We start from the raw sequence: 18617 nt of genomic DNA on the forward strand, positions 1-18617 counted from the left end.
TTCAAGGAAATGCTGACACTAACATTGGAGAATAATGTTTTCATGTTTGACAATAAATACTATCAGCAAAAAAGAGGGATTGCAATGGGCACAAAGTATGCACCAGCACTGGCAAATCTTTTCATGGGAATGTATGAAGAGAAAACTGTATATTTGGATGAAGCATTTGGAACACACGTAATATTGCGGGTCCGCTCTATTGATGATGTCCTGCTAATTTGGGATGGTACCAGTTTGGAACTCAATGAATTTAGACTGAGAATGAATCAAAATGACCTTGATATCAAATCTGTGGGACAGGACAACAGTAAATCCATTAATTTTTTGGACTTAACAATTTTTGTACAGGACACTAAACTGTCCACACATACATATCGCAAGGAAACTGAGGTAAACACAACCCTTCATGCACAGAGTTGTCATCATAGACCTGTCAAATGGAATGTTCCTAAGGGCGAGTTTATCAGAGCTAGGAGAAATTGTAAAAATAAAAATGACTTTGTGGCAGAATGTGACTTATTGCAGGGCCGATTTAGACAAAGGGGATACTGAAATGATTGCATCAAAGCAGCTAAACAGAAGGCTACAAATATGACGTGGGAGCAAACTTTGTTGCCCAAAACCAACAATGACAGGAATGAGTCTAATGAAATCAACTTCATCACTACCAACAGTAGGAATAGCTCAGACCTGAGGAGAACTCTGAACAAGAATTGGCACCTACTACAGTTGGATCCTCATTTTACAGGATTTATCAGTGACAAACCAAAAATGACATATCGAAAGTCTAAAGCACTGAAAATGTCTTTGAGTCCTTCACTGCTCCCAGATTTGAGTACTGAACCGACCAGAACTTGGCTTCATACAAAAGTATCAGGATTTCATAAATGTGGAACATGTACTATGTGCCACTTTGCACATGAGGCAACCAAGGATGTTGTGGACTCAAGAAGAACTAGAATGAAAATAAATGAGAACATTAACTGTCGATCCAAATATATTGTATACGCCATAATATGTCCATGCAAAATTATATATATTGGAAGCACTATCAGAGAAATTAGAACATGCATACGTGAAAATGTTTCGACAATTGGAAGTCAGGATGCCTCGTTGCCATTGGCACATCATTGGCAGTTAAAACATCAGATGGATGATAAAAAAGAGCTGAAATGTATTGGATTACAGAAAGTAAAATTGGGAAGAAGAGGAGGAAATCTTGAAGAAAAACTCAGGCAGACGGAATCAAGACTGATTTGTAAATTCAGATCAATAGAATTTGGTCTGAATCAAGAAAATTAGATGGGGCATTTTTTATAATTGTATTCCTGAATGAAAACTGTCCTTCTAAAACCTTGACCAGTCACCCATTTGCATTATATACAAATTAAAACAAATTAAAACAAGTTAAAACTGTGTTTAAACTGGGAATAAGTGGGGGATGACTCACTCTCTCCAGTCAGAATAACTGAATGTATAACAAACTATTAATGTTTTATCAGTAACGCAATGTGAATGCACATTTTGGTAGGCACGGAGCACAATTTTCGAATGTTACAAATGACAGCTATAGGGTTACTTTGCCCGTTGTATTAACTTTATAAATACTGATGTTTGGGCTTGAGCGCTTCACATCTGGCTTACTATACATACTAAAACTCAATTTCTAAGTAGGGACAACGAAACTAACAATTGATACAATTATTTGGCATGACAAGCATCTGTGAACATGGAGCTTAATGATCTAAACCACTTCCAAATTTAAATATTTTAACACGCCACGTTATCTTCACACCGTGATCGCCGTCATGAACAATGCTAGAGTAACCTGTCACATAGACTACATATTTAACTATGCATTTGGTGGCTTGACTTGGGAGTTTAATGCATGTACATAACCCCTTTTACCATTCCAATATGGCACCCACAGAACAGGAGCAGTAAGGGAAAAGGGACAACCACTGTTACCATGGCAACCATATGAAAACACTGGTGCACAACGCGGCGGCTCATTACTGTGCAGAGCCGACGCGTGAAATGACATTGTACAGATACGAGGTAACGGGTCCTGAAAGCGTGCAGACTGGGAGAAAGGGGGAGACGTTTTTGTATGTCCTCATTGTTAGGCATGGATACGCGAGAACACAGAGACCTAAGAAATTAATTGGGCTGATGCAACTTGATGCGTGTGTCTAGTGACGATCTGAGAAGCGGTGTGGATCACTAGGTGAATGCTTACTCAGAATTGGAAATAGTAATTAAACGGCTTATTTTAAATACACAAGACTCATTATATTTAGACATTCAGGACCATTTTTGAGTATGCGGCACACGTAAATATGGGACTGCGTGTTTTTCATTCTTAACAATTAATACATGTCGTGTGTTAACATTACTAATACATACAATATTCTGGTATTTAGGGCTTTTTACGCTGTTGATTGGCATGTTCTCTTTTGTTACCCTGTGTGGTACTCAATCAAACCAGCAAGGAAATGCATGTTTGTCTTTGCAGTAAATTGTAGTGGATTCATAGTATATGTGTTAGCACTATTGAGGACCTATTAGACAAATTAAATTCCACCATTTTTTGTGACTCTAGGGATTTACCCGGGACATCACTGTGAGAAGGGTTTTTGGGTAAAACAGAACCCTTTTCTTATTATAGGGGCAAATTAGGGGAATTCAGCAACAATGTTGAATTGTGAAACATTAAACAACTAGAATCCTTAAGCTCAGTCAGATGTGATATGCCCATACCCCGAACACAATGGTTACTTGCCATGGAACTTATTCTGGTATTTTGATAGATTTTCTCAAACAATGGGCCATAGTTTTTAGACTTGGTCTGAGACAAGTAACACACGTAGTATGAACTAAAATTAGAATTTGTGAATGCATTATCTACATTTAAACCTATTCTAAAAAAAAATGTTTCTTTTTTTCTCTCATGTCTTTTCTTTGTGTTTATTTGTTTTTCCATTTTTTTCTGTGTTTATTTTGTTGTTGCCTTTCATCTTTGGAAATATATTGATGGACTCATGTCACTCATGTCTTAAGATCACAATACACTCAACCCTTCGTCTTTACCCTTCCCCTTTCACTATTTCCAAAGTGTTAATTGATCACCAAAAATTGTGTACAGAACATGAACATGAAAATGAATGTTAAAGGCATGGTCTAGTAAAAAATTGTATTTAAAAAATAGATAGGCAACATAAAAAAAACATACTAGCATTCTCTTTTTTAAAACTTCCTATGTAAAATTTTGAGCTGTTCAAGCTCAAAATTTGCAAAAGCAAGCACATGGGCGCATCCATTTTGTGAAATGGATGCCCTCCTGTGCTGGCTTTTGCTTTTGCGGCACTAATGAAGGAAAAGCCAGCCAGCTGTAGTAAACAAAAGCTACCGCTGGGTGGCTTTCCCTTCGTTAGTGCTGTACGCGGAGGACGGGGACCGGAGACCAGAGCAGGAAAGCTGCAGCTGAATCTCGGTAAGTGCTATTTATTTTTTTTTAAAAATAAGCACTAGCTGCGTTTTTTTTTCTAAGTTTTCCGGGCTGGAGGAGCCCGGAAAACTTAGAAATAAAACCACAGCTTTAAAAACGTTGTATTTATGTTTGCGGTCGCTTTTGAAGCGACCGCAAACATAAATACAACGTTATTGTGTTGGAAAACGCTGCGGTTTTTCTTTCCAAGTTTCTCAGGCTCCTCCGACTCGGAGGAGCCTGAGAAACTCGGAAAGAAAAACCGCAGCGTTTTCCAACAAATCACCGCACTGACGTGACACAGCCGAAAGGCAATATCTAACAAGGTCGCCGACAGAAGAAGTTGCATCCAAAAGTCACCCCCAAAAAAACTCTGCAAGCTACAATTTAACCCTAGTCTGTGCTCTTGGGCAACTCAGTTAATCTCACCCAAAACGACAACATTGCCAATCCCAACATTGTCAACCTCTGACTATGATTTAGTTTTCTGCGTGTGCTCTGCAAAAAGCCTAATTCATGATTTATGTAGTTTTAGTGTGGCTTCATAACATTTTCAATCCATATATTGCACATCACAAAGTATTTTTTTTCTTGGCTCACTCAAGGCAACACCCCTTGAAAACCACAGCCCTTTCCTGGTAACGTCTGATCCATTTCGGTACTTCCAATCCCTCCCTTCTATCCTTGCTTGAGCACATGCACATCACGTGGGGCAGCTGCTAATCTGAGTCCTGTGGAGGGAGGCACAACCTTTTCACATGGATCGAAGAGAGTGGGCAGGAATGAGGAATAAAGAATAGAGGAAACAACTATCAATACAGGCAGGCCCTGCGTGTGCCTCAAACCTGCCCCAGTGGGATGCAGAGTTCAGACCCCATCCCCCTTGTCTCGGGAGGATAGCTCAGGGGCAGCGGGCCCGCCTTGCAAACAAGGCGACATGGAGCAACACAGATTCGATCCCCAGGTCCGCGCTTAGAAATCTCTGGGTATTAAGCAGGTTATAAATAACCAAATACACTTCAACCATTGTTTGGCCTCTCAGCTGAGACTGACAACAGGGGCACATGTTGTGCCAATTAAGGCAATGGGCCTCATTACGAGGTGGGAGGTAAGGGATTACCGGCACCGGTAAGGGCACTGGTGCCGGTAATCCCTTACCTCCCTACGAGTTCTGAAAAAAACAGGTGTTAAGGAAGGACCCGCAAAGGGAACTCATAATAGGGCGGTAAGGGATTACCGGCACTGCTGCCCTTACCGGTGCCGGTAATCCCTTACCTCCCACCTCGTAATGAAGCCCCTGGTTTTTGAAGGCATTAAGGAGGGGACCCGCAAAGGGACTCTAGAGCTAATAACGGTCCCGCAATTTGCTGTATGGTTATTAGCGCCTTCCCCATTGAGCCCTATGGGGGCTCAAATGGGACTGGGGAATGGCCCTGGTGAATGGGGAATTACCGGTCCCTCCGACCTCGGAATGGACCGGTAATTGCTCCATTCACCAGGGCGGAGTTGGAAGGGTTTTGGAGGCATGTCTAGAAAACAACAGGGAAAGCTTATACAGCTAAGGTGCTTGGTGCACCGTATTCATCCTTTAACCGTTAACAAGGTAACGTCTGGTAACACAACAAAAGCGGTTTTATAGGAAGGTAGGTATTCAAGGTGCATCAAAGGATTGCAAAACAAATGAATCGATTAGAGTGCTCACACTCAACACACATGAAAAGGGGGGAGGACCACCCGACTCGGCGTACCTGACCCTAAGGAAGAACACCCTGAACCTGGCGGGGGTGCCTATCCCTGGGTGGCGTGTGGTGTATCGCCTACTAAAAAGATATAGAGGAGAGTACTATCCCTCAACCTTCTATACTAATGGCAATGTCTGGAAAGAGACACGGGTTGTCCAACAAAAACATTTAAAACAGTGGTAGACTCCAGAGGGTTAAGCAGCATACAACAAGGCAATGAATTGGGTCTTGAGGCTGCTTGATCTTAAACGTGGATCCAACCTGTGAATCAGGTCAACTACTTATATTCCATCCAGAGTGTGCAACTTTAATGATACCCGTAGGTCACTGTGGTTGGGGTATGTAAGAGTACTGGTGGAGTGACCACTGGTGGATAAGTAAAATGACCAGCCAGGGGTCTGGGGGGCTAGAAAAGGCTCTTATAAAAATGTGTGGCTCACCCAGTGGTAATGAGTGTGCTACAGTAGATAGTTATTAGAGGATTGTGTCTCTTTAGTAGGTGTACAAGAGATCAGGCGTTGGTCATGAGAGCCCTCATGACCGAAAGGGGTCGACCGGTTTCGATGGCGTAGGAGATTCAGGCCATCTTCTTCAGGACCATGATTTAGAATGCAAACAAGTTTGCCAAGTGTTCAGTGAGGTGCTGAACAGGAATGGAGATACTGGTGTCTCCTGGAGGGAGACAAAAGAGGGGGGGGAGAGAAATGGAGAGCAATCAATGAGGGGGGGAAACAGAAAATAGGAAGGGGAGAGTTTGGGGGCACAAGGGAGTTGGTGCAAAGCGCTAAAGGGTGGTGCTTTTAACATGCCTTGAATGGAGCATGTGGGAGCAAGGCCATTAATTGGTCAAAAATTACAGGAGTAGTGAGGGTGCCTGTACACCAGTGGTTGAACTCGTCGCCAAAGGGTGGGGAGAGGAAGGGGGTGCCAGACAAAGTCTCTAAGGTGACTGGTGGGCTGCTGCCAGGGAGTGAGAGGCTCTGATGTGCACTAAATAGGATGGAAATTGTGCACTACAGGGTGGAGATGGTGAGCCCCTAGTTCGTAAGCAAGTTGGGTGAAGGGGGGGACCAGCTCCCAGTTAGGTGCAAGAGGGGAGCCTGAGGGGTGGAGAGGCAGGCTGAACATACCTCTAAACCAGCTTGCTAGCTGGAATGTAAACGGTGAATCTGGCTTTCTCAAATTTCCGAGCTGCAGGTAAAAAGTCTACCTGTGGGGAGTGAACAAACCATATCAGGTATAATAGTCTGTGCTGGGCACATGACAGAATTAGCATGATCAAAAGGCCATAGTGCCTAAGTGTGGTCTGTACCTGTGAAGGGGGCAGCTGCTCTCCTCCGTGTTGTCTGGGAGCTGTATCGAGCTTGTACAGCTCAAGACTGCTGGTTTGTTGGGGTAAGGCCCAATGCCTATAGAAACAACGAGCGACGCGCTCGCGCAGGCGTCTGCGTGCCGACGCTGGCTCCCTGTGAGCCTCGAGCGTCGGGAGGCAATGAGAAAAGCTCGAGCGCCTCTAGAAACAAAGGCTGAGCGCGCTCGAGCTCGAAAAGGGAGCCAGCGTCGGCACGCAGACGCCTGCGCGAGCGCGTCGCTCGTTGTTTCTATAGGCATTGGGCCTTACCCCAACAAACCAGCAGTCTTGAGCTGTACAAGCTCGATACAGCTCCCAGACAACACGGAGGAGAGCAGCTGCCCCCTTCAGAGGTACAGACCACACTTAGGCACTATGGCCTTTTGATCATGCTAATTCTGTCATGTGCCCAGCACAGACTATTATACCTGATATGGTTTGTTCACTCCCCACAGGTAGACTTTTTACCTGCAGCTCGGAAATTTGAGAAAGCCAGATTCACCGTTTACATTCCAGCTAGCAAGCTGGTTTAGAGGTATGTTCAGCCTGCCTCTCCACCCCTCAGGCTCCCCTCTTGCACCTAACTGGGAGCTGGTCCCCCCTTCACCCAACTTGCTTACGAACTAGGGGCTCACCATCTCCACCCTGTAGTGCACAATTTCCATCCTATTTAGTGCACATCAGCGCCTCTCACTCCCTGGCAGCAGCCCACCAGTCACCTTAGAGACTTTGTCTGGCACCCCCTTCCTCTCCCCCACCCTTTGGCGACGAGTTCAACCACTGGTGTACAGGCACCCTCACTACTCCTGTAATTTTTGACCAATTAATGGCCTTGCTCCCACATGCTCCATTCAAGGCATGTTAAAAGCACCACCCTTTAGCGCTTTGCACCAACTCCCTGGTGCCCCCAAACACCCCCCTTCCTATTTTCTGTTTCCCCCCCTCATTGATTGCTCTCCATTTCTCTCCCCCCCCCCTCTTTTGTCTCCCTCCAGGAGACACCAGTATCTCCATTCCTGTTCAGCACCTCACTGAACACTTGGCAAACTCGTTTGCATTCTAAATCATGGTCCTGAAGAAGATGGCCTGAATCTCCTACGCCATCGAAACCGGTCGACCCCTTTCGGTCATGAGGGCTCTCATGACCAACGCCTGATCTCTTGTACACCTACTAAAGAGACACAATCCTCTAATAACTATCTACTGTAGCACACTCATTACCACTGGGTGAGCCACACATTTTTATTAGAGCCTTTTCTAGCCCCCCAGCCCCCTGGCTGGTCATTTTACTTATCCACCATTGGTCACTCCACCAGTACTCTTACATACCCCAACCACAGTGACCTACGGGTATCATTAAAGTTGCACACTCTGGATGGAATATAAGTAGTTGACCTGATTCACAGGTTGGAACAATGTTTAAGATCAAGCAGCCTCAAGACCCAATTCATTGCCTTGTTGTATGCTGCTTAACCCTCTGGAGTCTACCACTGTTTTAAATGTTTTTGTTGGACAACCCGTGTCTGTTTCCAGACATTGCCATTAGTATAGAAGGTTGAGGGATAGTACTCTCCTCTATATCTTTTTAGTAGGCGATACACCACACGCCACCCAGGGATAGGCACCCCCGCCAGGTTCAGGGTGTTCTTCCTTAGGGTCAGGTACGCCGAGTCGGGTGGTCCTCCCCCCTTTTCATGTGTGTTGAGTGTGAGCACTCTAATCGATTCATTTGTTTTGCAATCCTTTGATGCACCTTGAATACCTACCTTCCTATAAAACCGCTTTTGTTGTGTTACCAGGGTTTTGGAGGCAGCCATGGAGCTAATAGCACCATGGCTGCCTCCAACCTCGTAATGAGGCCCAATGTCTATTTGGCAAAATGAAATTGAAAAGAACAAAAAGACGCACGCCCCCCTGGATTCTGGTGTTGTTCCCAGCCACGCGTAAACTACCCAAGCAAGGGAGGAACCAGTTTATCTTATGATGAACATTAGAGTAGCTTGGACATGAATAGCAAGCCGAGAGGACCCTTCCATATGACCCCCGTCTAAGCATGCATATGCCTTCCTAATGCAAACGTAAATAAGATTCAATGGGCCTCATTACACGGTAGGCGGTAACCATTTTACCGTGTCCGCCTTGGTGGATGGCGGAATTACCGCCCTACTCCAAGGTGAGCGGGGGCGGTAATTCCCCATTCACCAAGGCACTTCCCCATTCCCATTTTTGCCCCCATAGGGCATAATGGGAATGGGGAAGGTGCTAATTACGGTACTGCAAATTGCGGTACCGTAATTAGCACCAAGGTCCCTTTGCAGACCCCCTACTTTAACAGCTGGTAAAACCACCCGTTGGGGTCAGGTCCCGCAAAGGGAACTCGTAGTAAGGCGGTAAGGGTTTACCGGTACCGGTGCCCTTACCGATACCGGTAAACCCTTACCGCCTACCGTGTAATGAGGCCCAATTTTCCCTATGAAACTTCCCACCCCAAGGATGTGAGCCTCTTGAATGCCCTGGGAAGGGGTGCCTGTTATGTAACAGGCTGCATGGCTCTGGATTGTGGCCGATGCAGCACACATTACACTGGCAGGAATGAAGGTTGATGCACACTTCACATATAGTAGCCAACTGCGTCACAAGGAACTACAGTAATGAGCACAACAAATGAGCTTCCATCCCAGTGACACATTTAAACCCCAATGCAATGTTTATTATAATTAATACACTTAAGAAGAATTCTCCAGCAGTTTTTTTGCCGTTATCAATCAACCCAGCTTATTTTCACAGACTTCTTACATAAAAGGGCCGAAAAATGCGGCCTAGACTGCTAAGCCTATGCTATTGCCGAACAACAGATTGCCAGACAAATCCCACCTGAAAAACTCTGAGAACATGCAAAGGTCTCACCTTGCCATTCACCATCTCCAGGCCGACAGCGTCGACCTTAGCACTGCTGATCCCGACGAGGACGCCGTTCATGGCCGCTGTGCGGAACTCCAAAGAGATATTCACATCCGAGCGGACCTTGTATCCCTCCTTGACTGCAAAAACCACAGTAACAATTCAAAAACGGAAGTCTCCGTCTGACAACAACAAGCATTTCGTCAGTTACTGTTTCATTGAAAGCCTCAAGTGATGACACCGGACCCGACTCTGCCAACACTTTGCTTTGAGAATAAAGTTGAAATACGACTTTGTTGAACAGTCGTTAGATTTCTTACTTTATTTATTTATTTTTTGTGGTTCAGTTTCAATAGAAATGTTCACATAATCACATAAACATATTCACCGAAAGAAAATATAAATACAAATTATTGAAATACACACAATACAAATGAAGAATTCTTATAATACAAAGATGTGAATCTATCAATCTTTAGTTTAACAGCAATAATAGTCCGTATTCTAAAAAGTGCATTGTGCAATGAAACGTTCTTAGACAAGATGCCCAGAAATCCTGGCTCTTAATGGAATCGTAACGTTAGTGCATAGTTGCTAAGGTTTTTTTTAATTGCATGTACATTTGCAAATGTACCCTTATATGATGACTGTCCTACATATGAACAGTGTGTCATCCACACAGGCTCGCCCTTCCTTATTGTCTATTGTTCAATGCTCAGCTAGTTTATGCAGTGAGCATTTGTTTAACGCTGTCCACCAACCTGGCACGCTATGTCCGTACCATCTACACCACTTATGTTTATAGTGCCACAAGTTTCCCACAAGGTGTCACGAGTGTTTCCAGAGAATGGCCCATTAAAGGGTCAAAATCCACGTGATCTCACGCCTTGTTTTGTGCTTTCAGGATGAAGGGTTGGGTTCTGTCACTTCCAGTAGCCCCAGGTCTTTGGTGAAATGACACTACTGGCTGCACAAAATGAATTCAGTGTTGCAGACAGGTTCAGCATTCAATCTTGCATGCAAGCAGTGGAAACACTTGTCCACTCCCACCGCATGACAAGATCCCAAACCTCCCACCTGCCCAAATTCAGACAGCAATACAAGCAAAGGAGAACACTGGCATCATCAACGACTGGTATTTACCAAGAGCTGCATATCCACTTCCATCAAAAAAAGTTCCCTCCTGCACGGTCACGTAGCATTTATCCACCGAAGCCTTTGAGAGAGGGGCTTCTGTATCCAGCTGCTTGGAGTTCACTGTTACATTGCCAATGCAGGACACCATGCTGTGCGTCACCTAGACAAACAGAACAAGGTCATTAGTGTGCAAGAACAGCAACGCCTTGTCAACACACCGGGCTGGTGCCACAGTCCAGGAGACACCATTACTGAGGACACACTGAAGAAGCAATGCTCCTTCTAGAAACATGATCTGATGAGCATAGAACCAGGCATCAGAAAAGGCTCAACATTTTCATATCACAAGATTGGCAACATCTGGTCTTATTAAGCCATGCAGGGTCGCCACGGCACCAGGTGCATCCGCATAACTGCTGTGGCATTTCCTATTTATGATGCTGTGTTCAAACATAATACCAGTACAGGATTGACGAGGAATATGAGACCTTTACTCGTGAGGTTATCTTGGGTGGGGATGGAGTAGCAAATGGGTCAGCAGGGAGAATATGGCATCCATTGTAAGCAATGGCACCATCAGGAAACAGGGGCCATATTAGCTGACATTTGCAGAAAATTAAGCAAATGCTTGCATAATAGCGCATAGAGCAAACCGTTTTTGTCACAATCCATATTATCTAAACACATTTGCACTAGGGCAAAAATGAATGGTGCCATCCAGCGAAGAGTTAAATGCAGTCGGCTTTTAGAATGGCAACTATGTGCACATATTCAATATTAAAATATATTATGGGCTCGATTCATGGAATGTTTTGCACGGTTAAAGTGACTTTGCACCGCTGAACAGTGACTTTGCAATGCCAACACACCCTGATTCATGGAACAGTGCAAAGTGTATTTTTGCAGTGCAAAGTCCGTGCAAAATCAGTGCATAGTCATGTTTGCAGTGCAAAATGACTGCACTGCAAAAATACACTTTGCACAGTTCCATGAATCAGGGTCTGTCAGCAGTGCAGAGTCACTTTTCAGCAGTGCAGTCACTTTGAACCGTGCACATAATTCCACGAATCAGGCCTTAAATGTGCACATTTCGCCAACATTTTCATTGGGGATACTTGAGTGGACTTTCCTGGTGGGTTAGCGAACCATCCTAGTCGCACCTGAAAGTCATTCATGCCAAGGGTAGTAGTGATAGTTATTTGGGCTTTATTTGATTTGTATGGCTGGTGGGGAGGTACTTTTACGCTTGTGCAAGAAATGGTGTCAGTAAAATGCAGGAGAAGAGGCCTTCCTCCTCTGGCCCTAACGTCCTGCTTGAGCGATGTTACTACTGTTGTGGAGGGAGGTCTTTACGCTTCATCTGCAGCACTGGATTGTACCCTGCTTGTACATTCAATTTGCTATTACACATTGTATTACACAGCTGGATTTTGCACATTTTCCTGATTTACATCCAATGACAGTGCAGGGTGCTGACTGCAGCAAGTTCGCGTTTTTGAGTTAAATCATTTGCCAGGCCCTGGGATCTTACATTAATTTAATGTAAAAAGATGAAACGTTCTGATTTTTGTGCTTTTATTTGAAAGATTAGCTATATTTTGCAAAAGCTAGAGTCTAGGCAATCGACCTTTGGTCAACCTCTTCATCTCATGATGATTCCAGCAGCTTGGCTTGCTTTATTACCCACATCTTTTTTGTGCCATGCCACAGGTTTCACAAATGCTTCTCTTAACACATTAGAAATACCTCACTGTGCTTCACAATCTGGCAAAGAGTAGCCAAGTTGTTCTCTATAGTTCTTTGCTCTTTCTACCACTTGGATAGCAGCCTCACCAATATAAGTAGCCCCAAAAACGCCCCACAAAATAAAATGAATTCTCTAAAAAAAACGATTTTGCACCTGTTGCTAGATATGCCCTAAAGCAAAGCCGGAAAATACTATGAACAAGAATGAATGCAAGGAAACTGATTTCCCACGAACATGTCACTTAGCAAATCTGCTAATTGGTTGCCTGGAATAGACATGTTTTCTAAAGGGATGGCAATAGCTTTAAATTTGCAGCTATTTTAGTGGCCACATGCGCCCCGCTTGGGGTCCTCTGATCCACATTGCCACATCCCCTGCCCATTACATGAACATGCCACCCAATCAGAAGCAAGCTTACAATTCCATTCTTCTTCACTGTGTAGTTGGATGGCAGCCCTCCAAGGTGAAGCTTGCCTTCCACGTCCAGGGTATTGCCGTCTCCCAGGGCAGTGACTGCTGTTGACTCCTCTGTGTCGACGGCGACTGAGCCTTTTCGTTTCACATATTCAGCTTTTACCTGGATGAAAGAGGAGCAAATGTTTCACACCTGTGCATCCATGTTATTCTAGAGGTAGTACATCACCACAAGAAGGGCCATCAGTCCCCTTGATGCCACCGTGCACAACCACAGCATGCACAATCCTTCTCCTTGATGCTGCCCTCCAAGTTCTCAATATGCACCCTCCTGCTCATTGATGCGCCCCTATATAATCGCAGCACCCACCGAAGTGCCCCTCGAGCCTACCCTGCACAATCTCAACATATTCCATGGCGCCCCATGAATCTAGCAATATCAGAAGTAGTAGGTGATGTTGTGGCGCTAAGAATTTAACCCAAAAAAAGATGCAGTTACTTACTGTTACTGGAGAAAGTATTTGCTGTCAGATCAGTCTTAATTAAAAATAAAAGGACCACCCTCACAGACATGACATTATTTAGCATTTATTATCAACCCGCAGTGCATGAATGCACCTATTTCCTGCGCCTTTTGTTTGTTACAAACTCCATGCATGTCGTCTGTCATCACATGTGCTCTGCTCTCTATATAGTATTGTTCTCCTTACGCCCCTTTAGTTCATTCACTGTTTTTGCTTTCAAAACGACATCCGCTTGGATAGTGTTATGTTCATTTACTACTGTTAAAGAGACAAATATGTATTTAAGTCCCCAAAGTCCAAATATGGATGTCTAGTTGGAGGAGTAATCTTTAACTGGCAAAATACTTGCCTTGTGCTCTATGTTCAGTACCTTTAGGAATTGGACTGGGAACCAAAGGAGGCCCTGGAAATAATTTTCAAAGTGGCCCCATATTGCACATTTTCAGCAAGCAAGCCCAACCCTTTCCCTATCAGAAAATGTACAAAGTAAAAGATAAAAGAGTCCCAAGGTGTAGAGCCCTACCATGAAATCAGAGTTCCCTATAGGCCAGTCCAACCCTGATTTGAATGCCTCCAATCTGTTTCTATTTCCCTTTCTGTCCCATAATCTTGCTCCATCTTTTTTGCCTGCCAGGGGATTTACTACAGGGAGGACAGAATAGGATTTTAAAAGCTCCCCAAGCATGTGAGCTGGTAGCAATGGCGGCTTTGAAAACTAGCCTGAGATGATTCCATTTAGCCCTTTCAATGTACACATTACACGTCTATATGCTCCCTAGGACTCCTAGTCATGAAACAGTGGACTCAAGACTGCCGATCAGCTTCCACCTCCAGTACTTACAGTGTGCCATTTCCCATCGCTGATGACGGCCGGGTGAGTGGCCACTGCCCGCCCCTTCCCAACATCAAACAGGAACTGGAGCTTCCCGTTGTGGAGTTGAAGCGCTGCATAATCGCCTTGGTTCTGATGGGCCACGAAAAATATCAAACCACTGGAGGCATAGGTTCTGATGCTCAGCTGGACAGAAAACCTAGAAAAGAAGGAACACACCAAGATGCGTGAATAGATGCGTGTTGGATTTTCTGGATCCTTGTCATTGGTTTTGTGGATAGGGTAGCTTCTACAGAAATCTCCCTGCCGCTGCAGCCCTTTTTGATGTGCTGCTATTCAATCCCCATACAACAGTTGTGGTGTAGGATGCGGACACCTGTGATTTCGTTTTAGCTTCACCAGCGGTGCAACTGATTTTACCGCATTAATAGACAAAAGTAGCAATATAGTAGCCATTGGAGTACTAATGTATTTTGAATCTCTACTTGTAGACATTTTTATTGGGGTTTGCCCTTTGCCTGTTGGGATTAAGAAACAGGTTTATAATTGCAGTTGTGTTAACATGGGCTTACCACAAGCCTAGCCCTACACACTTTAGTGTAGTTTTAAGTGACCTAACCTAGGCACCAGGCTAGCCCAATACATATCCCTTGTAGTTGAACCACAGTGTTTGGCAATTTTCCATGGTAGCCTGTTCAGAAGGTCATTAAAACATGTGTGTGTCTGCCTGGTGTGTAACTGGAGGGCAGCACATGAGTGAATGTGTATATCTAGCGGAGAACCTGTGCATTCCTCATCTCAGTTGTGTCTTGTGTGAATTACGGGACGATTGTCCACAAAAATGAGCTGATGATTTCCTCGGACAAGGTTTGGCCATATTTGCCATCCTTCCTGGGCTGTTCCTCACTCTCCTCTCAGTCCTCCTTGCTGGCAGTACTGACTGTCCCTAACTGGAACTGTTTCTAACTCATTGCAGTGTGGCCTCCCTGTGAAATACTCTTGGACGAAGCACCGCGAGGTAGGGAGCTTCCCTATTGGTGAAGAGCGGAGGGGCACCATTACTCCACTTCAGATCCATCTTGCGTCATCCTAGATCGCCCCTGCCCATTGCTCCTGCCGTGGAATGATTCTGTGGTTGCTGACTGTACAATTTTCCCTCTCAAGCTGACCTGTTGTGCTTTGTCCGATTCCTACGTATTCCTTGTCGGCTAGTTCTTGTATCTGGGATTGACGCTCCTGAATGGTGTCTCTTCTAGCTTTCACTAGGGTTGGTTTCTTCTTTGTCTGCACCAGCGGGGTAGAGATGGTACTTACCTGGCTTTAACCCATAACCACACCTTGTCACATTTATTCCCATGGGGAACTTCCACAAACTTTACAAAGTGGCCTTGCTTGGACTAATGGAATTTCAGATGGTGCGAAGTCTGTTTATGCCAGAAACATTTTGGGTGATTTGGACAAAATCATTTGAGCATGGAGGGTAGGGCAGGCTCTGCTTCAAATGGTGTAAGGGTGTGTGTCAGGAATACCACGAGGAAGGCTCCCATTCGAACTTTGCCTTCTTCCGAGTATCGTACAAGTAAGGCCATAAAGTTTCTACACGCCAATATCACCGCAAGACTTCAGCGACCACGTTACCATGGCGACTATGGCTGCCGCTCCACAAACAGCGCTATCGCGCTTTATGGGGGAGGAGTCACGCGCTCGTACGGCCACCCGTTAAAGCACTTCCGGGTGACCGCACTCACCTCTTCTGATTGTTTCAATCTTAGCGCCTAGCTGGTTTGCTCCAACTCTTGTTCTTGTTTCCCCTTTGTCCCCGTTACCCTGTTCTGCCCGACCTTGTCCTCATCCATTTTCCTGAACCGCCCTGTATTCTCGGTCCTCGATTTGAGTCTTTCTGCAACTGCTGACTCGGAACGCTCCCTTACCACTGCCTGCTGATTTGGTACTTCTCTGCTTGCACATTGCCCACTCGGAACGTTATCTTACCTGCAACTGCATGCTGAATTGGTTACTTCGCTGCTTACACATTACCGACTCAGAACGCCACCTTACCTGCTACTGCCTGCTGATTTTGTACTTCGCTGCTCGCACATTGCCAACACGGAACGCCATCTGGACTTGCCCCCCTATCGAATTGGTTACCTCTGTTCCGCACATCACTAACCCGGACTTCATTTCTACACTGCAACTGGAACATCCCGCAACTTGTCAAACGGTTGTCAAAGCTTTCTGGCCTAGAACCTGGAGAGAGCCTGCATTGCCCAGTAAATTGCACCCGAACTAGAGACTTCCACTTGGCGCTTTAGCTCGAGAGGTGTCCTTGTTCTGGCGGGACAGGTTCGGACAAGAGACTGCCTGCTGTACCGTTTAGGCGTCCTCATGCCGTCGGGTATAGGGTAGGCTGGGTAGTGCAGAGCTCCTCACTAACTACACATTGGAAAGCTATTGGTAAGTGTCTAAACCCATGCATTTGATGTTCTTTGATGTACTGTTCTTTCCTGGTTAGGCTTGGTCCCTGTGTTTATTGCATTTTGTTCTTGCTCTTGTAAAGTTGCATCCCAATCCTGTCTCCTGAGTTCCATTCGGGGGGCCTTCATCTGTCATCCTCCGGGTTTACGAGGATCCACTTTTCGGCTCCTGCTCATCGGTTGCTGCTGCAGCGATCCCGTCTTTCGGCTAATTGCTACCTTTGTAGTTTTCCTTTTGGAATACAAAGGGAGACATTGGCAGGGAGAATTCTACGGCTACAAGTCGAGAGTTCTTTGGCTCCGGATTGGCAAAACCTGACAGTGTGAAAGGAGGAGACTGACACACAGGTGGCATTCATTTGGCTGTAGACTTTTATTTGTGGTGTTAAATAAAGAGAAAACCCTAACTTTCTCATTTTCTAAGAGGGGTTTCCCAGCCTCAAACTAAACACTAAGGAGACTGGCAGGATGTCCAGAAAATAATGAATCCACCGTCCTGTGTCAAAAAAACCTGTTTCCTTCCCTTACAAATATAACTAAACGAAAGGATTGGACCAAGAAGATTCGTGTTGAAGAATGGCTCCCTTCTTCTGGAGAGAAGACTCCAATTCCAATGAAACAAGCAACTGTTCCCCAACGGAATGACTCCCTTCCCCAGGTGACAATCCTTTCCCAAGGTGAAAACAAAGTACTAAGAAAAAGTCTTGAAGAGGACAAGTTCTTGATTCAACTCAAAGTTGAAAGTTCCAAAACATCAGCATTCCTTATTGACCATGATTATTGACTTTTACTGTTGCATCTCTGGAGGGTGTCTCCCCTCTACAGGTATTCTACTTGTATTCTAGGGTGTATGCCTCTCTTCCCTTGGATCTTGTTCAGACTTCCTTCTGTGTGGTGTTTTATGTGTAACACCAGATGTGGTGTCTTCTCAGCACCAGGGGGTATGCCCGTCTTCCCCTGGTCCTTTACAGGCTTATCGCAACACGAGGTGGAATTACTCCCTTCCCCATGTCCTACTCAGGCCTCTCACGGTGCCCAAGGAAATGACTACCTTTCCCCTGGCTCTCCTCAGGCTTCTCTGTTGATCGGATAGCAGGCCTGGTTTCCTATTCTGCCAGGTACTACTACTGTCCACATACTTGTTGTAACTTTTTTTCTGTACTTAGGGTCCCAGTTCCTTACCTCAGGTGCAATTATTTGTTTCAAGTCTCTTTCCTAGGCTCCCTTCCACTGTTCTTTAGGGGGCCCAGGCCCTTCTTCTGTCCCCACTAGCTACCCCCTGCAAGCCCTTATCAGGAGGGAGCTTCTGTTCGGGCTCCGGCCGATCCCAGGACTCGATTTCTTCCCACCCGCACTTTTTGTTTGGTCCGCTCCAGCTACGGCGTCTCCGCAGCTGCTGTTCTTTGCTGGTCTGCTTTCCAAATGTGGACCGCATGGTCCCGGTTCTCTTCTGTCGGTACCGGCAGCCTGCTTCCAGTTGCGGGAAGGGTCCTTCTTCTTCCAACCCTTTTCGGAGGCTTCACCTTCTCGCCTTGCGTCTAGGTTCCCTGGGTTTCCCTTTGCCACACTGCCCACCTGCTTGTGGCTTCTCGAGGGAGGGCTGAATGCCATCTTCAGTCCTTCATCCCCATTTATGTTCCAGTTATTCTGCGCTTCTTCTTTGTCTTGTCTTGGTACTGATGTTATTCCTCTCAACTGGGTTACTTGGATTCTTCTTCGTCCCAGTCTCTCTGCATGACTCACACAGGTATTCCCTACTCTTCCTCATCTCAGTACTTTTTAGGGCGGTTGGATGGTCTACTTTACATATGTACATGGAAGTATGGGAAATTGTGGCACCTTGTACAGGGTAAGAGGATGAGGGAGGTATTGGTCTTGCTTCTGCTAGAAATTAAAAAAAAGAGTCTACCTATTTTCAGAGGAAGAAGGCCTGCTTACAGTAGAAAATAAGTGGTCAAGCAAGGTCTCAAACAGAACAGACATATTTTCCTATTTCCTTTATCAGCCG

General features: G+C 45.3%; 1 protein-coding gene across 2 annotated transcripts in view; it reads right to left on the bottom strand.

Annotated features, from left to right (window-relative positions):
* The window catches only part of LAMA1 (laminin subunit alpha 1), a 679286-nt gene that overhangs the window by 23058 nt on the left and 637611 nt on the right, over positions 1-18617 (bottom strand). For both annotated transcript variants that reach the window (XM_069620697.1, XM_069620696.1), the window contains exons 58-61: positions 14145-14334; positions 12784-12942; positions 10625-10778; positions 9488-9621 (exon numbers count right to left, since the gene is read on the bottom strand). In XM_069620697.1, coding sequence (XP_069476798.1) covers positions 9488-9621; positions 10625-10778; positions 12784-12942; positions 14145-14334 — 637 coding nt within the window. The remainder of the gene's footprint in view (positions 1-9487; positions 9622-10624; positions 10779-12783; positions 12943-14144; positions 14335-18617) is intronic.

This window comes from Ambystoma mexicanum, chromosome 5q, assembly GCF_040938575.1.
Source record: "Ambystoma mexicanum isolate Mex_15411 chromosome 5q, UKY_AmexF1_1, whole genome shotgun sequence".
In the NCBI taxonomy this organism is placed as follows: Eukaryota; Metazoa; Chordata; class Amphibia; order Caudata; family Ambystomatidae; genus Ambystoma; species Ambystoma mexicanum.